Source organism: Biomphalaria glabrata, chromosome 6 (genome assembly GCF_947242115.1).
Source record: "Biomphalaria glabrata chromosome 6, xgBioGlab47.1, whole genome shotgun sequence".
Classification (NCBI taxonomy): domain Eukaryota; kingdom Metazoa; phylum Mollusca; class Gastropoda; family Planorbidae; genus Biomphalaria; species Biomphalaria glabrata.
The window spans coordinates 52,371,963-52,399,180 of NC_074716.1; the positions used below are offsets into that span (position 1 = coordinate 52,371,963).

Genomic DNA, 27,218 nt, shown 5'->3' on the forward strand with positions numbered 1-27,218 from the left:
AAAGAAAATGCTTCAGGGACACCCTCAAAGCTTCTCTGAAAGCGTTCAGCATAGACCCAGCCACCTGGGAGACAGAGGCACATGACAGAGCATCATGGCTTCGCGCTGTGAAAACTGGCGCACAGGTTGCTGAGGAAAAGAGAACATCGCTGGCAGAAGAAAAACGCCAGAGAAAAGGAAGGCCAATGACTCTAGCTCCAGCTGGAATGACCTGCACAGTGTGCAGCCGAACATTCCGGGCTCACATAGGTCTCACAAGCCACATAAGGAAGCACAAAACTCCAGTGCATAGCTCCTCAGCCCCCTGGATGACAAAGTGGTCATCATCGAACCACGATGGACGAACATTGCATTATACACGCTACCACTAAAACAAAGTACTGAGACACACACACACACACACATATTAGATCGATAAGAGTTTTACAAAGCGAACATCCAAATTGATTATATGATTTCTATTATTTTCTATGGATATACTAACCAGCGGTTCTCAACCTTTTATGCTCGGCGACGCCTTTTTACAATCCCTCAATCTGCCGCGACCCCCCCCCACACACACACATACAACAATAGAAGAGTAGACAAAACAATCCATATTTTCGATGGTCTTAGGCGACCCCTGGCAAATCGTCAATCGACCCCCAAGGGGGTCGCGAGCCACAGGTTGAGATCCCCTGTACTAAACTATGATCCAGTGACTATTTAATTGGAGTTAGCCTACATAATTAAATGTGTTCGATTATCTCATCTCACTATCACAAACTTTATCAACCACCTTCGGTCATGTGACTCATTTGCACTGTATGTTTACATTTCAACACTTCCTAATTCATACCGAACTTCTCGGGGGATAGATCTAGATCTAGAATTAATAACATCGCTTTTGGAGATTGAAAAAGTCAGCAGCCGAACTATGGGACTCTCGAAGTTCCTGCTAGTGCTGTGCTTTTCTCTAGCCGGTGCCCTGAACGTGCATCGCATGTCTGCAGACGACCAACGTGAGTTAACGCCCCTTTTTTAAACTCTATAAACTATTTTAGTTTGTTGAATAATGCGATGCAAAAGAGCTCTCAGACATACTGACTTGTAATAAACATACGTTACAAAGAATTTTTCTTGTGAAAAAAATTCATAGTTACATGAAATGTAGGACAGTAACTTAGTTACATTTTCAGCACGAACCTAGGCGAGGGTGGATAGCAGGCGAGTCTAATTGAAGGGTTACGTTCTTGCGGACTTTGAGTGATGCAGTGATGCTGTGATGATTAAGAAAAACATGGCGTTTTCCATTCACACAGATACGGTGAGGCGGAGAAGACACAACGGTCATTGCGGGCCATCAATTTAGATTCTTGTGGAGACTGAGAAATCAGAACTTCCCCTCCCCCCTCCCCCAAAGTGCGATCCATAGGCCCCCCCTTTTAAAGTGCGCTATAGCCCCCCCCCCCCCCCAAGTGCGCTCCATAGGCATTATATGTGTCACACTTTTGTAGATATAGATCAAGGTCGGTCACAGAATGTAGGACACTTTGGCTACACTCGAATTACGTCACACATCAAAAAAAAAAAAAAAAAAAGGCTAGACCTTTATAGAAAACTGGGGCGGAATGGCTATATGGGCAACTCGGCAAATGCCCGGTAGGCCGGTGCCTAAATGGCCGGCGGGGCTGCCGAATGGGCCACATTAAATGTTAGTAAGTCCCGTAAACTTGATTGGTCTCGCCTTGTCATTCAAAAAGATCTTGACATACTTAACTGTGTATTTAAGCCACATAATCCGAAATAATTATTTTTTCATATCATATGCAATCAAATTGTGGACCGAATGGTATGGTAATGCCCGGGCCGATTTTGACCCCCCCCCCCCCCTCAAGTTCAAGGTTAAAAAAAACAAAAACAAAATAAAACATAATTAACATAAATGTGACAGGGGACGACAAAGTGAACGATAAATTAAAAACCAAGTTGAAGGTCATTGGAAAGTGCGTCATCGGGCGACATGCCGTGACGTCATGGTTCTCAAGGATTCTATGAAAAACGAGACAGGGATCTGTGTAGCAAATGTCGATACATGAATGATCTAGGCGAGATCTAGATGGAAATTGCGACCTCAGTAAAAACACGCCACTCTCCACGGTCTCTTGCTAGATTTTTAATGGTTTCCCAGCTCTTTCCGGTCCTCTCGGCTTCATCTAGTACACTGCGTCGCCATGTTGTCTTGTGCCCTTGGGGTTCCACTCTAAGGCCTGCGTAGCTCTCTTGTAGGTATCTTTTTTTAAGAGTGTGACTACTCCACTCTATATTTATCTGCCCACTCATCTCATTGGTGTTTTCTACTTTGTCGTGCCTGTGTATTTTTAAGATAGTTATCTTATCTTATCTTATATGATACAGACGTTACTTCAGAAAAGAAGATGATTACGTCCTACGCGTCATGCATTTAGTCAATCATTTAGTCATGCATTTAGTCATGCATTTATCAGACATCTGTTGTTGAAGGTCTGTACTTTTTTTTGTTGTTGTTGCTTCAGTTGTTCTCCATGTTTCAGAACCAAATGGTAGGACTGAAAGACATTATGTAGCAATACACAAAACCTATCAGCTGCAATAAACACATCTGAAATGAATATCTATACACACGATTTTTTTTAAAACTAACCTGTTTGCCATTCATAAATGTTGTTATCTTATGTTATCTTATATAATACAGACGTTACTTCAAAAAAAGAAGATGATTACGTCCTACGCGTCATGCATTCAGTCATGCATATTAACCAATGACTTAAATTCTGCCAAGTCACTGGTTTTCCTGGCTAGCTCAGGCAACCCTTTCCATGCTCTAATAACACTAGGGAAGAGGGAGTACTTGTACAAATGTGTCCTAGCATATGGAATGGGGTATATGCCTTTATCTTTGTGTCTTTCTGAGTATTTTATTAAATTTTGTTTTTGTATTTGAAGATTATGGTTCAGTGTTTTATGTATAATTGCTACTTTACTTTTAAGTCTTCTATCCTGAAGGCTTTCTAAATTTAGTGATTTTATTAAAGGTGTTACTCTAGTCAAATGTGAATATTCGTTTGATATGAATCTCACTGCTATTTTGTATCTGATCCAGTTTCTTAATGTTTTCTTGAGTTGAGGGGTTCAAAACAGAGTATGCATATTCTATTATTGGCCTAACTAATGTTAAATAACTTTTTTTTTTTATTTATAGAAATTTCTTTTAATAAATTATAATGCTTTGTTTAATTTTTGATGGTTTCATCAATATGGGGATTCCATATAGCTGCCTGGTCGTGCGGTTTGCGCGCTGGACTATCGTTTGGGTTTATCGATGGGCCCGGGTTCAAACCCTGCCCGCTCCCATTCCCCGTCATCCTGTGGGAGGTTTGGACCAGGAAGTAAACTATCTTCAACTCTGAAGGAACATCCGAAACATGTAAAACATTTTACATTCCATAACAGTTTTTCATTTATTATAACACCTAGATATTTTGCATTTTTAGTCTTTGTTACTGTTATACAAGATTAGTGTCTAGTAGAAGTTAAGGCGTAAGGCCAAAGAATTGAGGTGTCTTCAGAGAAAGAAAGCCGTCCTATCTGATAGCGATAGCCATAAAACAGACGCATTCTTATGCATGAACTGTGCCGAAGGTTGTCGCTCTCGAATTACAGCAGTTACTGCCCCTGATCAAGGTGAAGAAACCAAAACCATCTGGGTTTATCCATTTGTCTTTCGAGAATAATAGAAGTCAATGGAGTACTAGTTCTGTTATGACCATTATGATCCCGTGGCAATCCAATCATTATATACAACTCAACCATCCGATATATACAGTTCAGATGTAAAGTTTGAATGAATCTGGTGTGAATGTATATTTTGTTTTTCTATAATTATAATGTTTATGTTCGGTGTAATGGAGTAATTTTCAAGACAAATTTCATTATAGATAATAAAGATTTTCATTATAATTATTATTAGATATTCTTCTTGTATAAAATCGATATCATTATGAACTCACGATAAGAATTTAGTTGTGCCCTACCCACTTTATTCGAAGCATTTAAATTATTTAAATTTAGAGGGTTCATTGGGACGCTAACGTCGAACAGAAAGAAGATATTGTACAAATGCTCCTTCTTCCCTAGTGCTATTAGAGCATGGAATGGGTTGCCTGAGCTAGCCTGGAAAACCAGTGACTTGCCAGAATTTAAGTCATTGGTTAATATGCATGACTAAATGTATGACGCGTAGGACGTAATCATCTTCTCTTGAAGTAACGTCTGTATTATGTAAGATAAGATCTTGTTCAAGCGAATGTTATTTTTTTTAAATTTGCATATCCATTGACGCTGATTCAAAATTAAGGGAAGGGAATTGCATAGTACAGAGGCGTGGTCGAACAACGATGTGGGATTGACTGACAACTAATGATGATGTGGTGTTGACCAACAACTTATGATGATGTGGGCTTGACTGACAACTAATGATGATGTGGTGTTGACCAACAACTTATGATGATGTGGGCTTGACTGACAACTAATGATGATATGGTGTTGACTGACAACTTACGATGATGGAGCCTTCAATCTGGGAAGTCTGCACAAGTCATAATTGAAATGGTCCTTGCCCTTTCGTCTTTGTGAGTGTGTGTGTGTGTGTGTGTGGAAACAAATATAGTAAGGACTGAGTTATAGTGGTAAAGAAAAATCCTAAAAGTTGCAGTGGCGTCACTAGCGTGGCTGTCACCCACTGCGGCCCGCACCTCACTCGCATCCCCTAGTGACGCAACTTAGTGTAAGGACTATCTGGAGCTTGAAATAAGTTGGTGACTTATAGTTGTGTTTTCATTTTTCCTCCGCGGTCATTATTGAGTTGACGTTTTCCGTCAGAGCATTGCGCTAAAAAACAACAACTGAGTATCATATTATCAATGTCTGTTTCACTTTGAGAACAGGAGAAATGTTTAACCGAGATGTCAAAGATGCCAAGGTTGCTGCTGTCACTTTTGCATTTGCAAAACAATTCCAGAACCACATGGTGTTACAGCGAGCACCGCAGAGAGCCAATATTTATGGATTCTCTCCAACCATTGGACAGAAAGTCACACTAGAAGTAAGCCAAAAATAGCCAAATCTTCTTATTGATGTTTGATTATGTATGATCTATGCAGCGGCGTCCCTAGGGTCGAGGCAATCCGGTGCGGTAAACTCAGGGTGTAACCCCGCTCTCCCCCCTCCTCTCCCCTCCCCCCACGACTTCACTCACTCCCTCTCTTCCTCAAAAAAAAAAAAATTCAAATCTCTCGTTAGTTAGCAGGAATTCATTGTCCACATTTAATGATTAATGATAAACTGTAAAGGTGCATCGGCCTTTTTGTTTTGTTATAGATGAAATTTTTTTATAGTGATTATGAAAATGTTACTATAAAAAAAAATTATAAGCATGTTGTTTTGATTTGAGAAAAGCCTTAAAGAAATAGATTGGGTGGCTGCCTGGTCGTGCGGTATGCAAGCTGGACAGTCGTTCGGACTTCTTGATGGTCCCGGGTTCATGCCCTGCCCGCTGCCATCTCCCGTGGTCCCGCAGGAGGTTTGGACTAGGAAATAGATTATATTTCAACTCTGAAAGAACATCCGAAACATGTAAAACATTTTAAAACAAACCTTTCACATTAGTAGTGATGGGCAAAAGTTAACTAAAAAGCTAGAAACTTTTTAGTTTAACTAAAAAAAAAAAGTTAAGGCCATTCTTTGACTTGAAAAAGAAAGTTTAGTTAAAATCGTAGTTTAATTATTTTTTTTAAGTTACTAACTAAAAAGTTTAATTAAAATTTGTACAACTTTTCAATATGTGGTCAGGGTTGAAACGCACATCCCTGTTTTCTGGTCATGTGATATCAATAAATTTGATTATCAAAAAAATGATGCAATTAACAACTATTTAGACAGTCTGCCTTTGAAGAGGGTAAAGTAAGATGCTGGTAGAAGTTATGGGAGTAAATATTTGCAGCTGAAAGTAGCAGGATAATAAAATGTTGTTAAACATTTTTTGCCAAAAGCTTCTATGCAATATTATGAATGGGGTTCCGAATTTTTTTGTGAGCCACGTGGTGGTGTTTAATTTCTGTTCCTAGTGGGAATCTGATTAGTCAGTTAGGTCAATATTTAGTGGTTTTGATCAATTCATTTGCGGCAAACAATAATTTATGAACTGCAGGAACATCAAGTACACCCTTTTATATTAAGACTTATAATTGAGATCTAAGAATCGATAGATAGGCCTAGATAGATCTTAAAGCATTAGGACAGTGATGCCCAAAATATGACCCGCGGGCCAGATCCGGCCCGCAACCTGGTTCCGTCCGGCCCGCCGAAACGACGGCACAAAGTGTAGAAAATCCCCTCTCCAAAGGGTTGATAAAGTTATTTTTACATACGATTGCGCCCTAACTTTTTCTCTGATGGATTGGAGCCATGACCTTTAACATTGTGTTTATGAAATGGGACTAGATGTATAATCTAACAGGAAAAGTGAACGGATCTTTACTTTGTTGTGGAACATGATAATAAGCCAATGCATTTGATTTGTGGCTGTTTAAAAAAAAAAACAACAAACAAATATGGCAGCATTCTTGATTAGAGTCGCGAATAAAATATTGTTAAACCACGCCTAGAGATTGAAGGATTGAATAGTTGCCACACTGAGATGATAAAAAATGAGTCAGTGGTTAAGCTAGATAGAATGTTGCTCACATTTTAAGTAGAGAAATGAAGCCAATTTTTCCGAAGGGTATAAAAGAATATAAACTTCAAGCATCTCACTAATTAATGTAAGTGCTAAATACACGTGTTTCTAATAAAATAGTTGTAGTTCATGACGTTTTTGTATCTTTTCGGTCATGTGGCCCGCGACACGAGAGATGGAAATTAAAATGGCCCGCAGGTCGAATTAGGCTGGGCATCACTGCATTAGGATAACCAACTCTATAAAAAAAATCTTAATCCACACCCTCTCTTGACCATAAAGTAAATAGACTGTGTCCAACTGATTTTAACGTCTGGTCAGCTAGACATACACACGTAGGCCTAGTGTACTGTACGTGTGTAGTTGATGATACTACAAGACTAACTTGCATTTCTTTCATCACGCGTTATGCAATAGTGTTTTTGCTTAATGTGGAGTGGTCAGACCAGGCATGGCTAGTCAAGCATGTTCTTTACACTAAAATAGTTACACACCCTCCCTGCCCAGAAAGTAAATAGACGGTGTGTCCGACTGGTTTTAACAACCTGGCCAGATAGACGTACACGTGTAGGTCTATATAGTGTACTGAATATGCAGTCCATAATGAGAAGATCACCCAGTTTTTTTCCCTTGCACGTTTAACGGTTATGCAATAGTGTTAGTTTGTATTTTTAGTGGTCAGACAAGAAAATAGCACATCGGCATTGTTAGTCAAGCATGTATTTTACACTATGAAATAGTTATACAGGTCAAATGTTTCTTAAAACTCCAACGATTTCGTTTCTATTTCTTTGGTTACTAGATCTAAATTTGAAATCCAAAATGTATGTTATTTAAGGAGATTTAAACTTTACCTGTATAAGTAAGAATTTCTGTTATATAATACGTTAATATAATTAAAAAAAAGAGTATAATTTTATTCGAAAGGTTTTAATTGAAGGCAAAAATACAAGCACACATATTTATTTAGACATCTTTTTTTTTATTTTATTGTGCATTAACGTTTATGTAAGAAACATATTCCTTAATACTGATTTTATTATGGATAAATATTTCTAGGTCAACCCCCCCCCCCCAAAAAAAAAAAGTTGGTTATAATTTAATAAACTTTCTTTAGTTTAGTTTAACTAAATTTTGAAATTCATGATAAACTAATAGTTTAACTACTTTATTTTAGTTTATAACTAATTTTAGTTTAACTTTTAAAAGTTAGTTTAGTTCCCATCACTACAGACTAGGTTGTCTGTCTTGCCGAGTGGTGTGCCCAGACAGTCGTGATAATGGTCCGGAGTTAGAGCCCTGCCAGCGTCCAAGCACCGCCGTCTTGCAAGAGGTGCGGACTAAGATTTTATACATAAATTTATGGCGTCTAGGTCAAAGATCAAATACTATCAAAATATGAATGGTTCTTTCCACAAGGTCAAGGTTAACGTTGTGATTTAGGGTCAATCATGAACCGTCAATGTCGGTCTCTTCATAAATGTCTTTTTGTTTTCTTTGCTACTAGTAGAGTCTATATTGTTCTACATAAAATCTCCATTTTCTTTATCTTTATTTTTATCGTTGACTAGTAAAAAAAAATTGAAATGTAACAATAGTATTTAACAATAGTAAATCGATAAAATAGGCCTACTCTTTTTTTTTCAACTGTCCGGCCACAGCTGGTGACAGTACCAGCTACCAAGACGTACAGCTATGAGACAGTAGTACATCAGGGACAAGGTGTTGGTGTCGGCGCCTGGAACTTCGTCCTTGACCCCTTCGCCGCCGGCGTTGTCGTCAACATCAAGGTGGTCTCTGCTGGCGTGTCCCACAACATCTCTGACGTCATCTTTGGTGATGTTTGGGTCTGCTCCGGGCAGTCCAACATGCAGTTCATCCTTTTGCAAGTAAGTTGAAAAAAAGATGAATGGACCTCATTCACCAATCGTAAACAAACAACATTGAATGGTGCTTCTTCTCTTCTATGCTAGCCAGGAAAACCAGTGACTTGGAAGAATTTAAGTCATTGGTTAATATGCATGACTAAATGCATGACGCGTAGGACGTAATCATCTTCTTTTTTGAAGTAACGTCTGTATTATATAAGATAAGATAAGATACAAATTACGATCTGATTTTAATCAACAATGGTTATCACGTGACAGATTATATCCGTTGTTTTATCAATATTATCACGTGACCGTTCGTGTTGGCGAATGAGGTCGATTACACTTTGTTTTGTACATCGTAAGTAAAAATTAAAGTTTTATTTCCAGACCTTATTCTTCATTGGCAAGCCGCTGCAGACTTCATTCCCTTTCCAAAGAGGATGTCATGTGATAATGTCAGCATTGTCTATTACCAATTTGAGGTTAGGTTGAGCCCTGGACGTCCTATATAGGTCACGAAGTTAAAAAAAAAAAACAAGGAATTCCAACTAGTTCTCTGCTCTTTTCAAAAATTTCTCGGAAGTTTAATTCTTCACGTCTGCACTAAGACATTTTAAATTTGAACTTAATTTCATCTCCTCCATCTTGAATTTTAGATGGAGCTTTAGCTCTTTATCGCTGCACTCAGTGGCCTAGCTAGGGATTTGTAGCCCGGGGGGCTTGACCTCTTTAGGGGCCCCCTGCAATTTGACATTCGACATCATGACATGAGATAATGGCGAAATATTTAAAGTAAAATAAATTTCAGACATTCACTTGGGGTTCCCCCTCAAGTGGGGGCCCGGGGTATTTTCAAATTTGGACTCCCTTCCCCCACCCTAGCTACGCCACTGGCTGAAATATATCATCTCAAACGGAACTGTAGTTCTTCTGTGTACAGGGAAGTTTAGATGGAACATTAATTCATCTCTCTATAAAAATGTGTCGTGGACGTTGAATGCAGAGCTTGAGAGGAGGATCCTAGCAATGGAATTGAGATGCTACAAAAGGATCCTAGGCATCACATTCAAAGACCGCATCACAAACCAAGAAATCAGAGACAGGGTTACTATAGCGATCGGAGCCCATGACGACCTGCTAACTATTGTAAAAAGACGAAAGCTTAAAACTTTTGGCCACATTACAAGATCTACGGGGCTCGCAAAGACCTTCCTTCAGGGAACAGTGCCAGGGGAAAGAAGAAGTGGCAGACAGAAAAAGTGATTGGAGAACAACATTAAAGAATGGACGGGCCTGCCATTGAGAGAGGTTCTAAACAAGGCAAAAAAAAAGGGAGGAATGGAGAAAGACGGTCGACAAATCTTGCCTGGTGCCCCAACGGTCCAACAGACTAAGGGATAGGTAAAAGGTAAAAAAATAAAAATGTGTAGATTTTGTATTTTTTTCTTTAAATTTACTTTAGAGCAGGGGTTCTCAACCTGTGGGTCGCGACCCCCTTGGGGGTCGATTGACGATTTGCCAGGGGTCGCCTAAGACCATCGAAAAGATGGATTGTTATTGTCTATTCTTCTATTTCTGTGTGTGTGTGAGTGGGGGGTGGTCGCGGCAGAATGGGGGATTGTAAAAAGGGGTTTCCGAGCTTAAAAGGTTGAGAACCGCTGCTTTAGAGAGATTTTTAGATCAAACTTTAGAAAGTCTCTGTACTTGAAGTGTTTTAGATTGGAATAAGTGAAGCGTAGTATTAGCACTATTCTAAGTGAAATAAATGTTTAGAAGTTTTGAAAATCTTGAAACTTAGATAATAAACTGAATTCGAGTTAAATTTAATTTATGCAAAATGCTCTCCATTAACTGTCACTAGGTAGATGGCGCTGCCCAGGAAATCGCCGACGCCCACAACTATAACATCCGGGTAATGACCGTCGGTCTGACTGAGTCGTCCACGCCTCTGTATGACCTGGCCAAGATTTCAGAGCCCTGGAGCAGAGCTAGCAACAGTAAGTTTACAAAAGTAGTGATCTGGTCTTCAACGTAGATCTATTGGCGTATACCTTTTGATTACATTTTTCCTTTGTATTCGGTAAGATTGCTAAGTTGGGATTGCAGGTTTAACTCTTTAAATTCTCTCCTAATAGTCGATTCCAGCGTTAATTTGACCGCATTAGATTAAATTAATGTTCGATTGTATAAATTTTATTTTGTGTTGTATAAAAAGAGCATGCATTCACTTTTATATCCAATAAAACATTTTCTTACAATAAACCATAAAGTTATTCAAGCCTAATCATAGCAGGGTAAAAAAAATACTAATGAGCAGAATGAAGAATTCCGTCGGAACCTGGAAAATAATTACGGAGAGAAAGAGTTAACACAGCGTTTGCTATCTGACGCGAGACGAGAAAATGTGACGAGCTATTAGTCTAAACTAACCACATCTTGTGACGAGACGAGAAAATGTGACGAGCTATTTGTCTAAACTACCCACAGCTTGTGACGTTGCATGTCAGTGATCAGGCCTTCTGTAACGATTGGCCTCGGTTTGTTAGCTCTATGGACTGTTAGACTGGCGTTTCGGGTTCAAAAATTTTAATCCCCTGCCGACTTCAGGGAGGTTTGGGCTAGGATTTAATTAATAATTTTTAATAATTCTGAAAAAGGGGGGGGGGGCGTGTTGGCTAGGTGGTTAAGCGCTTGGCTTCCAAATCTGGGGTCCTGAGTTCGAATCTCGGTGAAGACTGGGTTTTTGAAGTTCGTTTTTTTTTTGTTGTTAAGGTCATCTGTTTCTTTGGCCAACGGTTAACGAGCAGGGTGTCACGTGGCCAGCACAACGACCAACCGCCTTTCCTTTTCCCAAACTAATGTCAGGTACCCATTTGAACTGGTGGACACAGAGGCGCCCTATAGAGATCCCGAAATTAAAAATCTTCACCAGGATTCGAACCCGGGGCCCCTCGGTTCGGAAGCCAAGAGCTTTACCACAAAGATTTACGCGCCTCCATCATCGAATATAGTGTCTTTTAATGTATTTAGAAACATCCAGTTTGAGATCTTGTTTTCTGCCATTACATTAAAAGACAGTTTTTAAAAAAAAGCCGGACATTAAAATACATTATGCTAAGGCCGGACGGAAGACACAACCCCGAAAAGGAGGACATGGCAGATCCGGCTTTAGGCAATGAGAGGCCCTAGGTGAAGTGAATAGGGTGGCCCTAAATAAAATAGGAAAATAAAAAAATTAAAACTGAAATATACGTAATGAATTAAGAAACTTCCTGTATCGATATCTGGAGGCGCGGTGGCTGAGCGGTAAAGAGCTTGACTTCCGAACCGGGGACCGGGGTTCGAATCCTGGTGAAGGCTGGTATTTTTAATTTCGGGATCTTCGGGCGCCTCTGAGTCCACCCAGCTCTAATGGGTACCTGACATTAGTTAGGGAAAAGTAAAGGCGGTTGGTCGTTGTGCTGGCCACATGACACCCTCGTTAACCGTAGGCCACAGAAACAGATGACCTTTACATCATCTGCCCTATAGACCACAAGGTCTGAAAGGGGAACTCTACTGTATCTACATCTGCATTAACAAATAAGCTAAATTCATATAACGCCGATAGCAAGAATTCGCTTCATGGACGATTCATGATCACGTGACTAGAACTGTTTCGACATTTCACCAAAAGGAAGAAACAACTTGTCTTCTAACATATGGAGTCTTATCTTATCTTATCTTATAGTCTTTGCGAGCACATCTAAACATTCGGGAATGCAGAAAAAGACTTAGAGCTAGGCTAGCAGACACAGAGCCATTGAGTTCTGCTGTGTTTTAGATTTCATTCCTGTTTCGCATTTTTTTTTCTGTAAAAAAAAATTCTCTGAGTCCTTTGCGAGGTCCCCGCCAATCGGATTGCCTAGTTTGCCCATGTCTAAGGCCTGCCCTGGACATGGCCTTCTTTTGTCGGACGTCTGGTAATCCTAAGTTTGACTGTAAATGTTTTGTAAAATGTTTTACATGTTTCGGATGTTACTTCAGAGCTGAAGATAATTTACTTCCTAGTCCAAACCTCCCGCAGGACGACGGGGGATGGGAGCGGGCCGGGTTTGAACCCGGGACCATCGATAAATCCAAACGACAGTCCAGCGCGCAAACCGCACGACCAGGCAGGCATTTATAGACGTAGGCCTTTGGATCATTTCTTAGAAAGTGAGAGCTTATCGCCATTTTCATTGACTGTAATAGAAACACTATAACAACATGAGCTTCAATAAACACAATGATTTTATCAGTCTCTATTTATGTCTTTACTCCAGCCACTTGTTCTCTAAAACTGACTTCCTTTTACACACAGTCCCTGACACACTGCTGTTCACTCAAGCATGTACACTCAAGGTCCACTGGTCATTTCATACACAAGGCACACACACTGCACTACCAGCCACTCAAAACACATACACTTACTATCACATTGACAGTCCTTGGAACCCAAACAGGCTTTATTAAAATAGTAACATGTCTCATAGAGAGGCTATTATAATATATAATAATAGATAAAATATTGATTGGATGGTAAAAGCGTTAGGTTTATTTTGTTAGATTTGTAGGTGTATATTCTCGATTATAGTATTGACATGCTGATATTTGACGCCTTGACGGTTATAGCGATAGGTTTATTTTGTTTTGTTTTTTTGTTGGGCGCTTCCGCGGTGTCTAATGCAGATAAACCAAAGGGAGGTAACACTCAACAAAATCCAATAACACAGGCGAAAGGCTGAACAATCAATATAAGTTTGTCGACGCTGATACTGAATGTCGAATGAGAATATCTGCAATAGACACCCGCGCAAGCGACTTGCAACTTGTACTCATTTTGTCGTTTATAGTATTGACATGTTGATAATTCTACATTATACACTTATATTCACATTACAGGCACTGTAGGTCATTTCTCTGCCGTCTGCTGGCTCTTTGGCAAAAATATCTATAGGTCCAGGCACATCCCCATCGGTCTGGTGGCTACGTCATGGGGCGGTACGCCAATAAAGGCTTGGTCATCTCCCTTGGCCCTCGTCCACTGTGGGCTTCACCATGAGGAAGAAACTGAACAACCGCAGTCCTACACTGAGTACGTAGACTGTTTCTTGCCTCTTTTGATCGATAAATAGATAGATAGATAGATAGATAGATAGATAGATAGATAGATAGATAGATAGATAGATAGATAGATAGATAGATAACATAGATACATAGATACATAGATATAGATAGTTAGATAGATAGATAAATAGATAGATATAGCTAGATATAGCTAGATATAGATATATATAGATATAGATAGATAGATAGATAGATAGATAGATAGATAGATAGATAGATAGATAGATAGATAGATAGATAGATAGACAGATAGATAGATAGTGTGTGTGTGTATGTATGTATGTGTGTGGGAGGGGAAGAGAGACAGAAGGGGAGATAATATATGAGCCAGATTGAACGTTTCTGGAAGTTCCCTAACTTACTAAGTTTGTGTATGTACAAAGTGGGGAGACAAAGTAGCACTGGATAGATCCACATGGAAGGCGAGCTTAAAGGAAGGGTCCCGGATTGCAGATGCCATACACAACAGTAGTAGAAAGAAGGGTGAAAATGACACGGCGCCTTTTGACTACATATGCCCAACCTGTGACCGCAGCTGTGTATCAAGGATTCGCCTCTTTAGTCACACAAGAAGTTGCAAAGGGAAAAGAGCATCTATGAAGACTTAAAATGCCACAGAAGCTCGAATTGTAAAAGATTTATGCAAAGCATCAGAAACCTCATACACTTCCAAAATTTCCTGTTATTTTAAAACGTAATTATACAATTATGTTACTGTCTATAGACCACCTGGATGATTAATATTTACATTCAAATTTACACAATTGATGTTCAGACTTATCCATGTAGGCCCTACTTTACCATTGCTGGAACTAGTATCCACACTCCGCCGTGCTGTTTAAATCGTCACATAAGTGTGCAACATCAATTTAGTGAATACATAATAGAAATTTAAATAAATGCTAGTCATTAAGATAAACATTTTATTTATATGTAATTTCATTATGGCCAGAAATATTTTAACAAACAGATATAATTACATATTCAATGCTCATGTCCTGTGAAATGTATAATTATTCCTAGTATATAGCATGAAGGTACAACATGCATTAAAGATAGCTTCATTACGCTTACAATTTTAAAACATTATCACAAGCACAGTAGGGGGCCCTACTTAAGCTTATGAACGGTTGGAGGGTCTCTGAAGTATAAACTTTGAGAGCCGCTGCAAACCCCCCCCCCCCCCCTATATTCTTATAGATCAGCTATATTCTTATAAATCAGCTATATTCTTATAGATCAGCTATATTCTTATAAATCAGCTCTATTCAAAGCAGTTATGGCTTATTTTTCTCTAACTGTAGATACGTAAATAAGGTTGGGCCTGAAGACAGACACAGACTCCAGGGCCCAGGCAACAGTTCCGTCTTGTGGAATTCAATGATCCATCCTCTGCTCGGGATGACCATCTACGGCGCCATCTGGTATCAAGGTAATAAGTCTCAGAATAGACCCTAGATTCTCAATCTACATGCAATTCACTGTATAGAATAAACCCAATCCCCCCCCCTCCCAGACTGATGAACAAGAACAAACATTTCAATTCCCTTTCTGTGTACAGGAGAAAGTGACTCCAGCGGCGTCGCCAGAGATAAATACAACTGTACATTCCCCACAATGATCAAAGACTGGAGAAGTAACTGGAACAGGGCGTCCAATGGTCAGACTAGTAACACTTTCCCCTTTGGCTTCGTACAGGTACTACTAACTGCAATATTTTTGCTTGTATTTGTTAAGGAGGCGCGCAGGCTGAGTGGTAAAGCGCTTGGCTCCCGAACCTAGAGGTCCCGGGGTTCGAATCTTGGTGAGGACTGGGGATTTTTTATTTCGGGATCTTTAGGGCGCCTCTGAGTCCACCCAGCTCTAATGGGTACGTGACATTAGTTGGGGGAAAAAATAAAGGCGGTTGTTCGTTGTGCTGGCCACATGACACCCACGTTAAGCCTGGGTCACAGAAACAGATGACCTTTACATCCTCTGCCCTATAGATCGCAAGGTCTGAAAGAGGGGAACAGCAACTATTTGTTAAGGTATGAAAAATGAGTGTATATCTAAAGTCTGGTTTTCAATGTTCTTCTTCTTCTTGTATAATATAGACGTTACTTCAAAAAAGAAGATGATTACGTCAAACGCGTCATGCATTTAGTCATGACTTAAATTCTGCCAAGTCACTGGTCTTCCTGGCTAGCTCAGGCAACCCATTCCATGCTCTAATAGCACTAGGGAAGAAGGAGTATTTGTACAATTATGCCTAGACCTATCATATTTCTTGTTTTAAATCAGTCCCTACTTTATATTCTTATCTTATCTTATATAATACAGACGTTACTTCAAAAAAGAAGATGATTACGTCCTACGCGTCATGCATTTAGTCATGCATATTAACCAATGACTTAAATTCTGCCAAGTCACTGGTTTTCCTGGCTAGCTCAGGCAACCCATTCCATGCTCTAATAGCACTATTCAATTAATTTAGTTATTTGAATATTCATATTTTATTTCTCGTTGAAAGAAAAAAATGGCCAGTAAGGGGATAGAACCCACGACATTCGTTTTAACTGTCTAAAACTTTCATTGCGCTAATTTCCAAATCTTCTCTAATAAATAGAAAACATGTTCATAATATGTTGACTTCTTTTGATAATAACTTCAAAAGGAAGGATGTGCTAATATGTTTATATTACGTCATTGTTTGTTGTGGATGTTTTTAGAGAAAGTAATTAACAGGAAGTGAGGCAATAAAAGAGGAGAGTCTACTTTTATAAACACAAAGTCTCTGTTATCATTATTGTTATTATTAATTAATGTCTACAGTATGTTATTTATTTATCTGTGACAACAGTCTTTTTCCCTACCTTACAATTCCTCTATTCAGCTTGCAAATTCATCGGGTCAAAAATAATTGAAATTAGGCGGGTGTGTGGGTAGTTGGACATTGTTCTAGAAAAGCAGACACAAACTTATGAAAAAAAAACGTATTTCTTTTTGTTACTTGTTTTATTCAACAAGCATTCCACATTCCACATTCTGCATTCCACATTCCACATTATGCATTCCACATTCCACATTATGCATTCCACATTCCGCGTTCCACATTCCACATTATGCATTCCACATTCCACATTCCACATTCTGCATTCCACATTCCACATTATGCATTCCACATTCCACATTATGCATTCCACATTCCGCGTTCCACATTCCACATTATGCATTCCACATTCCACATTCCACATTCTGCATTCCACATTCCACATTATGCATTCCACATTCCACATTCTGCATTCCACATACCACATTCTACATTCCACATTCCACATTCTGCATTCCACATTCCACATTATGCATTCCACATTCCACATTCCGCGTTCCACATTCCACATTATGCATTCCACATTCCACATTCTGCATTCCACATTCCACATTATGCATTCCACATTCCACATTCCGCATTCCACATTATGCATTCCACATTCCACATTCTGCATTCCACATTCCACATTCTGCATTCCGCGTTCCACATTCCACATTATGCATTCCACATTCCACATTCAGCGTTCCACATTCCACATTATGCATTCCACATTCCACATTTCACATTCCACATTCCGCATTCCACATTCTGCATTTCACATTCCACATTCTGCATTTCACATTATGCATTCCACATTCCACATTCTGCATTTCACATTCCATATTCCGCATTCCATATTCGACATTCCACATTCCACATTCCACATTCCACACTCCACATTCCACACTTCACATTCCACACTCCACATTCCACATTTCACACTCCACACTCCACATTTCACACTCCACATTCCACACTCCACACTTCACATTCCACACTCCACATTCCACACTCCACACTATAAAGTACTAAATCACTTCCACAAATGCAACTCTAATACTTGTGTACTGCCCCGAGAACCAGAGGCAACTACTGAGTTTAATAGTTCTTAATTCCTCTTTCTATTCAGAGCTTTTTTCTCATGCTGTTACCTTCTCAAGCTGTTATCTTCTCATGCTGTTACCTTCTCATGCTGTTACCTTCTCATGCTGTTACCTTCTCATGTTATTACCCTCTCATGCTGTTACCTTCTCATGTTATTACCTTCTCATGTTATTACCTTCTCATGCTGTTACCTTCTCATTACCTTCTCATGCAGTTACCTTCTCATGCTGTTAAATTCTCATTACCTTCTCATGCTGTTATCTTTTCATGCTATTACCTTCTCATGCTATTACCTTCTCATGCTATTACCTTCTCATGCTGTTACCTTCTCATGCTGTTACCTTCTCATGCTATTACCTTCTCATGCTATTACCTTCTCATGCTGTTGCCTTCTCATGCTGTTACCTTCTCATTATCTTCTCATGCAGTTACCTTCTCATGCTGTTAAATTCTCATTACCTTCTCATGCTGTTATCTTCTCATGTTATTACCTTCTCATGCTGTTACATTCTCATTATCTTCTCATGCTGTTATCTTCTCATGTTGTTAAATTCTCATTACCTTCTCATGTTGTTATCTTCTCATGTTGTTAAATTCTCATTACCTTCTCATGCTGTTATCTTCTCATGTTGTTATCTTCTCATGTTGTTACCTTCTCATGCTGTTACCTTCTCATGTTGTTACTTTCTCATGCTGTTAAATTCTCATTACCTTCTCATGCTGTTACCTTCTCATGATGTTACTTTTCATTACCTTCTCATGCAGTTACCTTCTCATGCTATTACCTTCTCATTATCTTTTCATGCTGTTACCTTCTTGACCCAAGGTGAATGAATAACACTTAATGTCATATGAGGCTGTGACAGTAATGTACCCATTAGAGCTGGGTGGACTCAGAGGTGCCCTATAAAGATCCCGAAATTTAAAAATTCCAGTCTTCACCATGATTTGATTCCGGTACCCCCTGGTTGGAAGCTAAGCGCTTTACACAGAACCACTAGTATTTGATACTGAAAAAAAAGAAGAGTCCTTTATTCCTTTGGCGGTTTCTCTTTCGTTACAAAAAAAAATGTCCCCTGTCCTTCACTTGTATTTATTAAAGAAAAAAATGTATATAATTGAAACTAAGATATACCTAACAATATATATACACAGCTGGCACCGAATCATCCAAGCCCAGGGCCTACAGCTGGGTTCGCTGACATACGTTGGCACCAGACAGTAGACAGAGGAGATGTCCCCAACCCTGACATGACAAATGTGTTCATGGCTGTGGCTATGGACTTGCCAGATTTTAATTCTCCATATGGCTCGTGAGTAGAGAATTTGTTGTTGTTTTTTTTAATTATTTATTATTTATATTTATTTGATTTACTGAAACCGTATAAATAACTTATTCTTGAAATAGCCAACCATCCACCCATCTAGATATATTTACATGTGGGGCATTAAAATATCTCCACGTTCTGTCCTGTTGTTGATAGGTGACGCTCCAGGCAGCGAGTTATCGCTCTTTTTAGCGAAATAATCTCAACTTTTATTGACAAATACATAGATTTCGATGTCAGTGTAAATATGTGTTAAAAAAATAAAAAATTAAAGTTCCCCCTTTCAGATCTTCCGACATATGGGGCAGATGATGTAGATGTCATTAACGAGAGTGTCATGTGGCCAGCACAACGACCAACCGCATTTACTTTTCCCTAACTAATTTCAGGTACCCATTAGAGCCGGGTGACTCATAAGCGCCCTAAAGATCCCCAAAATTAAAATTCACAGTCTTCACTAGGATTAAAACCCGGGACCCCTCGGTTCAGAAGCCAAGCGCTTTACCACTCGGGCGATAAAATTTAATTAACAAAATATCATCGAGCAGTTTAAAGAAACATACTTAACTCATTTTAAAACACTATTCAACTCAAGTAGTTCTATCTGTAACATCCTCCATCCACTCGTCCATATCGTTGGAACTAAAATGTTACATCATAATTCCCCGACCGGAAAAAAAACGCACACCCATTCAACGACACAATTTTAAAATACTAGTCGACCCACGGCGTAGCATACGCCGCTATTCCGCATGTCGGCCTTAGACCACTGCAACCTATGCAACCGCAGTGGGCCCCGCACTTTCATAGGACCTGCGCTAATTCTAGGTGTAAATTATTAAACCATTTTATAACTTATAACAGATTTCCCGGGGCCTCCAGATTACCAGGAGCTCCTGGAAATCTGAAGTTGCAAAATATACGAAAAAGTCCTGGAAATTTCCGGAAATTATTAAAATCTTTTGAAAACTTATATAAATCTCCTGAAATATATTGACAAAAATTGTCATTTTGAGGTGTCATTCAATATGGAAAACGCCAATCCTACGCGCGATAAAAAATAAACGGCATCATGCAATACCCGTAATTGTGGAATCTGGTAAAATAAGCTAATCGCGCCTCAAACTAATGAAGAATTACTTAAGGTCAAGAATTCTCGTAGATAGATTGAAACATTTGGTAATTCTTGCTATTAAGCGTGATCTAGGTAGGAAATAGAATTCTTATGATATACTGTTTGACTTCGCTACACGCAAGGCTCGTAAAGTAATTATGTACGTAGTAAAGAATTATCAAAATACGAATTTATTGAAATACAAACTCTTAATTTTCACTTATTATCCGTATCCCTACCCAAACTGGGCCCGCGAAATCAGTTTCGCATAGGGCCCCACAATGGTTAAGTCCGGCCCTGCTATTTAGTGACGGGTGAATACAGAGTAGATTACTTGTTCTCTCCCCCCCCCCTTTTTTTTTTCGCCGCTAAAATTACGTGCGGTAACTCTAGTCCGACTTGCAGAAATAAAAGCTTGATCTTTCCTTTCCTTGTTGGTGTCCAAACTGTTAAGCCATGAAGAGAATTATATATATATTTATATATTTTTTTATAAGGTTTTTTATTTATTTTTTTATTACTTTCATGTCCAGTATTCATCCACGTTACAAAAGAGACATTGGAGCGAGACTCGCTTTAAGCGGACTGGCCGTGGCCTACCATCAGAGCGGCATCTTCCAGGGCCCACTGCCCACAGGCTCCCACGCATCTGCTGGCGGTCTTATTGTGGACTATGGTAACACTTGGAGGCTTCATGTGGTCATCAATGACGGGTTTGAGGTAACAAATTCCTTTCATTTTAGGCTTTAATTTTTTACGGCCCCCCGAATGTGAAAAAGCCTTTAATATTAGTTTTGGTGTAGTCTGTCCGTCCTTTCGTCCGACAAAGTTAGATCACAAAAACTAGAAAAGCTATTGATTGTTCCGATCGTATGATGCCTTTCAGCTTGCAAAGCTTATGTACAATGGCTTCATTTTGTCCTCTGGTAGCGAGGTCGTTTTGTTTTAAAAAGTATATATGCTTGTCTTTTTTTTTTAAATATAAAATCCAAAAACAACAACATTGGTTCAGAAGCCAATCTTTATTAATGATAACAATACAATAATAATAATAATAATAACAATAATGTATATCCACATCTTGTGGTATCATGTCATAAGCTTGCAAAACCGTACTGTCACGTTGACACATGTCTCTTTTTTATGGAGGGAGGGAGAATTTAGGCTGTTGCCAGTTTCTGTTATTCAAGCTGAAAGTATTGAAACTATCCTTTTACCTGAATGGGTGGAAGCATTGGGGTCCTCCTCCAAGTTTGTGTGAAAACACAAACTCTCTTTGTATTTGTGTTTCTTTTTTTATGTACATTTGTGTTTTGAATTATGAAACATTAAATTAATATAAGATTTACTTAAAAGCCAAACATATGTTAATGTTATTGCGATTATGGCCATAGGCTTACAATTTAACGCAGCTTACAAAGGGAGCCTTGTAAAAAAGGTCTACATGAAATATAATGTGAACTTTTTGCATCAAACATTGAACGCAAACCACTTCGAAACAAATTTCAACAACATTTTTGGCCGATAATAAATTCTTAAAGGGAAACTTCACTCTTACATTGGCTGGTAGGCTTAGCGATGACCTAGTCCATAGCTATGATACAGTTATATATATATATAGATAGATAGGGCCAATATAGGCCTATATAATATATATAAAAAAAGGGCTAACCAACTCGAGAAAAAAAAGAAAGTCTCATCTACATCCCCCCGTCCCAAAAAGTAAATAGATTGTGTATCTGGATGATTCTAACAAACTGGATGGCTGCCTGGTCGTGCGGTTTGCGCGCTGGGCTGTCGTTCAGATTTATCGATGGTCCCGGGTTCAAACCCTGCCCGCTCCCATCCCCCGTCGTCCTGCGGGAGGTTTGGGCTAGGAAGTAATTATCTTTAAACAAAACATTTCACAAACTGGTCAGTGTAAGGCTAGCCTAGGCTATGTGTAGTCAGTCAATCATGACAACACCACTAGGCGATAGTATTGGTTATGTGTTGAGTGGTCAGGTGAGAAAATACACACTGTCATGGTTAGCCAAGCCTGTAGATCTACTCTTAACACTTAATTTTTTTCTTTGCTTACAAGATCTAGGTCTAACTGCTTAGATCTAGTTCTATTTCTTTTAAGAGCCTGAAAACTATACTGTTTTCCGTTTCACAGTAAGTCAGTAGATTCAATTAACATTCCTCGTCCCATATGCTAGGACAAATTTGTACAAATGCTCCTTCTTCCCTAGTGCTATTAGAGCATGGAATGGGTTGCCTGAGGTAGCCAGGAAAACCAGTGACTTGGCAGAATTTAAGTCATTGGTTAATTTGCATGACTAAATGCATGACGCGTAGGACGTAATCATCTTCTTTTTTGAAGTAACGTCTGTATTATATAAGATAAGATAAGATAATAGGTTCATGTGACGTCACATAGAAACCAGGTGAAAATCTGACTGTTTTTGATGCGCTGAAAAATTTAAGGCAGAAAATTACTAACTTATTATTGTAAATAAAATAAAAAGAATAATATACTCATTCTCTGTCAATCAAAACACATATATCAAAAATTGTCAAAACCATCGCAGTTTCCTTTTAACTAAATACATTATCCTTGACTTGACATACAGTGGGGCTCAACAAGGGTTGTTCTATTTTAATTTCCTTTATCTATTTTGTGTGAAAATTCGAAAAAAAAAGTTTATTTCTTATCTTGAATAACATTAATATCCTTCTCCTCCTCCTCATCATCATGGTAATTACAGATGCCCAACCTTTGGCCGAAGTTGTCTATCAAGGCTTTGGCCTCATTAGGTCACATCAGCTAGGACAAATCTGTACAAATGCTCTTTCTTCCCTAGCGCTATTAGAGCATGGAATGGGTTGCCTGAGCTAGCTAGGAAAACCAGTGACTTGGCAGAATTTAAGTCATTGGTTAACATGCATGACCAGATGCATGACGCGTAGGACGTAATTATCTTCTTTTTTTGAAGTAACGTCTGTATTATATAGGATAAGATAGTCGATCAGAGCAACAGCATCCATTGACTGGTGACCATATACATGACGCGTAGGACGTAATTATCTTCTTTTTTGAAGTAACGTCTGTATTATATAAGATAAGATAAGATAAGATAAGATAGACGATCAGAGCAACAGCATCTATTGACTGGTGACGTAGTGCTTCCAAGTCACTCTACTCTACCAGGTCAGAAGCTGTTCTTAGCTGAATATTTAGCGATAGGCTACCCCATTCTTTTACATTGTGCATTCAGCTGTAATCTTGGAAGACCTCTTCTTCATGCTCCCTCGTGCTGTACCTTGAAGATGATAATATTATATGAGCCAATCATCTCAGCCCTGAACAGTGTTATGGAGTTCCTTCTATTTGCTAGCCAGAGTCTTCAGACTTGTATCTCGCCCTTTTTTGTGTGTGTGTATCTTTTCAGGTCCAGTGTGCTCACTTGAGGTGGGTCGCTGACCCTATAGTGGCCCACACCAACACCACGGTCACGCTGAAGCCAAATGTTTGCCACGCAGGGGAGAAAATCACTGGTCTCCGCTACGCCTGGAGTGAGTCCCCCTGCGCTCTTCATAGCTGTGCCATCTACGAGACATCCCATAATTTACCAGGACCACCATTTATATCGTATGCTGACTTTGATCCAAAAGGAGAACCATATTTTACTTTTGATCGTCAGACACACATCAGAAACTAATGTTAACGATAATAAGATAGGCCTATATCTTTTTAATGTATGAATAGTTGTATTTTTGTTTTCTTTATAATATGTATAGAAAAGTTTTTAATTTGTGTTAGTCCATATTTTTATGGTATAAATTATATAAAACTGGATCTAGACGATAGTTATACGTTATTTTTTTTTTATATACTTAGTGTGGTTTAAATAGATTTTAAAATACTAGGGCGAATGTCTTCGAGTCTGAGCATTAAGAACGAATGCTGTATTCTACGTCACTGACCCAGCTGTGTTCAAGTACTTTGGCTCAGGTGGCGATGCACAAGAGAAGCAGATGAACAGAGCCGGTTTTATGGAGGTAGCGTCTGAATGAGCGAGTGGGGCATCCGTAGATTTCCTTAGTTACGTTGATTGAAGATTACTACATCAGTATTAGAGGACTAGGGACAAAATCGTACACGCAGAACAATTACTAGCTATAGTATACAATGCGTAATGTAGTCAAACGGCCAATACAGTACCTACGTAAGAGACTATATGTTATGTAATAATAACAAGACTTACAGCATTAAAGGTTGATGAGCCGCGTGCTATAATAATAATAATAATCTTTATTGTCCGTTTGGAAATTTGTCTTACAATTTGTGCATTACACCGAACAAAAAACATTATAACTATAAGAAACCAAAGTGTACATTCACACCAGACTCACTCATAATTTACATGTGACAAAGTTTATACCAGATTGTTCTTATTTAATGATTTGATTGCCAGGGGAACAAAAGAGTGTTTGTGTCTGTTTGTCTTTGCCATCGGTGTCTTGTATCTCTTTTGTGATGGTAAAATCACAAAATCCTGACACAAAGGGTGATTCTTTATTTCGAGGATCTTGTTAGCTTTTTTATAGTACAGGTAAATGTAGTCTACGCTTAAGACACTCGTCCGGGGCTCCGCGTACTGCTAAGACATGCGAGCTTGGGTTCTAAACTTTCTTATCGAACGCACACAGTATGTAAACGCGAACGGGCATGTGTGAGTCCCGATAGAGCTTATCACTCGAGCGCCGCAGAGGTGCGTTCTGTCTCCAGTATTGTATACCATCTGTACCAATGACATTCGGAGCCAATCAGCTGATACACCCATAATAAAATTTGCTGAAGACACAGTAATCATCGGCCTTATTGCAGGGGATGAAAATCTGTACCGTTCTGTTGATTATTAATAACAAGACTCTGGATATAACCTATAAGACATGAAATCAGCTGTTTAATCTAACGCCATATTGGTTGACAACAACAGTTACCAAGGGATGTTACTCCCAAACACCGATTGGTGCAAACCTATATAAAACACACATCAACACATTCAACAATTAACACTTTTTACCAATGGTGTAGAGACAACTTTCTAATTTTACATTTTCATTAATTCAGATAAACAACGAAACCGTAGAGCAAGTGCAAGAATATAAATACCTAGGTAACACACATCAACAACAAACTGAAGCGGAGTGAACACTGTCAAAAGCTTTACACCAAAATTCACCAGCGACTCTTCTATCTTAGAAAGCTAAGAAAATTTAAAATCGACAAAACAACAATTAAAATTTTCTATACAGCAACCATCTTCAGTCTAGTTAACTTTGCTATCACCTGCTGGTATGGTAATACTTCACTGGCACAAAGACTAATTAGAAAAGCGTCTTATATCACTCGAACACAACTACCATCTCTCGAAGAGCTTTTTCATGAAAGATGCCTTTCTAAAACACGAACGATCCTTAAAGACAACCTGTACCTGATCTGAACGAAGTATTAGTCTCCTTTCTATTAGGATTAAAACAGAAAGATTTAAAAACTTCTTCGGTCAGAGTGTTACAAGATCATCTGTCGTCATCAAGAAGTTCATAGAAGTCTAATTCATAAAGCGAGGCTTGTGAGTGTTTATGTGTTTCGTGTGTGAATGTTGTTCGTATTTGCATCTATATTTTTATTGGACAGTAGTTACGCTGAGGTTGTCAATTGTAGTCAAACTGAATTTCCATTTGATTGGACCAATACAAATGATCTGATCTTCTCTTCCCTTGTAGTTTAATATAGGCCTATTAAAGAAGAACTGTTGCCCTTGACAACACTATGCAACACATCGTCAGGTTACTGTGTGATTTATTAATTAAGTTAGTCTTCCATTTTATTTAACATCAGATTACAGAGTTGACTTAATAACCTGTCATTGAGAATTAATTGAATTTTTTAAAATCTGCTTACTGATAGGGCTCATTAACAAATTCGTTTTTACATGTAAATCTCATTTTTACTAAGTAGTCCTTTTTTTTAAATAAAGCATCTCATGTTTCTAGTGTGCTCTTACCTATATATCCATGATGGAGCTCAGGCATCTTCTATGAAAGCGTTCAAGAAGTCTTAGTTGCTTTCTGTATAGTACCCATCTTATCTTATATATTACAGACGTTACTTTAAAAAAAAGATAACTACGTCCTACGCATTTCATGTGTCAATCTAGTCAATCAGGTTAATCAATAACTTAAATTCTACTAAGTCGTTGGTTTTCCTGGCAGATTCAGGCAACCCCGTGTCTCAGAACGCCACAAGAATAGTCTAGAAAGATGGATCCGATAGATACGCTGAGCCCCACCGGGGCGAGCAGGAGTTTCGAACCCCGTGTTTTTAAACTTCGGGATCTTTATAGGGCGCCTCTGAGTGCACCAAGCTTTAATGCGTAGGCCTACTTGACATTAGTTGGGGAAAAGTAAAGGCGATTGGTGAAATAATTCCAGGACACAAAAAGAAGATCATTGCCTCCAACAACGATCTACGCCCCGTAGCACTGACATCAATTCCTATGAAGTGCTTGGAGAAAATGGTTTTAAAACATCTACTGAAAGAAGCCGAAACACGCCTTGACCCGCACGAATTTGCTTACAAACCGTCAAGAAGTACAGAAGATGCAATAGGCCTACTATTCATGCTGGATCGTCTATAGTCTATACCATCTTCTTGATAGTCAGAGATACAACTATTATTCGTAGACTTTTCATTCGCATTCAACACACATTGGTTCGCGCTCATCTATGTAGCCAGTAATTTGTTTCAAGTCATTTCAACAAGCTTTAGAGTTATTTTTTTGAGATGAATTCAGAAGAACTGCTCTTGAACATTCTTTATTTTTTTGTATAGAATCGCTTCCTTTATTTCTTTGGTCATCCAGGGTCTATTATTACTGAATGTTTTAATTTTCTTCTTTGATATAATTATGTTTTCACAGAACTGGATGTATGAATTGACGGTTGTGGTAAGTTTATCTAGGTAAGGGCAGTTGTTTACAAACACGTCAGGGCA

The 27,218-nt window shown here is 38.8% G+C and overlaps 1 protein-coding gene across 1 annotated transcript; it reads left to right on the forward strand.

Annotated features, from left to right (window-relative positions):
- The first annotated feature begins 774 nt into the window (after nt 1–774).
- LOC106079151 (sialate O-acetylesterase-like) lies at nt 775–24,018 on the forward strand. Its single transcript, XM_056033564.1, has 10 exons — nt 775–1,001; nt 4,965–5,122; nt 8,416–8,643; nt 10,487–10,622; nt 13,549–13,741; nt 15,078–15,205; nt 15,335–15,471; nt 18,887–19,044; nt 20,707–20,893; nt 23,608–24,018. The coding sequence occupies exons 1-10, from the start codon at nt 917–919 to the stop codon at nt 23,875–23,877; spliced, it is 1,680 nt and encodes a 559-aa protein (XP_055889539.1). The 5' UTR covers nt 775–916; the 3' UTR covers nt 23,878–24,018.
- Nucleotides 24,019–27,218: the final 3,200 nt, after the last annotated feature.

What these genes read in the sequence shown, in the direction of transcription:
- LOC106079151 (XM_056033564.1), top strand. Translation starts at nt 917, where the DNA reads ATGGGACTCTCGAAGTTCCTGCTAGTGCTGTGCTTTTCTCTAGCCGGT. An exon ending in TGCAGTTCATCCTTTTGCAA is followed by an intron (nt 8,644 to 10,486) that starts GTAAGTTGAAAA and finishes AACTGTCACTAG; the next exon opens with GTAGATGGCGCTGCCCAGGA. An exon ending in TTTAATTCTCCATATGGCTC is followed by an intron (nt 19,045 to 20,706) that starts GTGAGTAGAGAA and finishes TTTCATGTCCAG; the next exon opens with TATTCATCCACGTTACAAAA.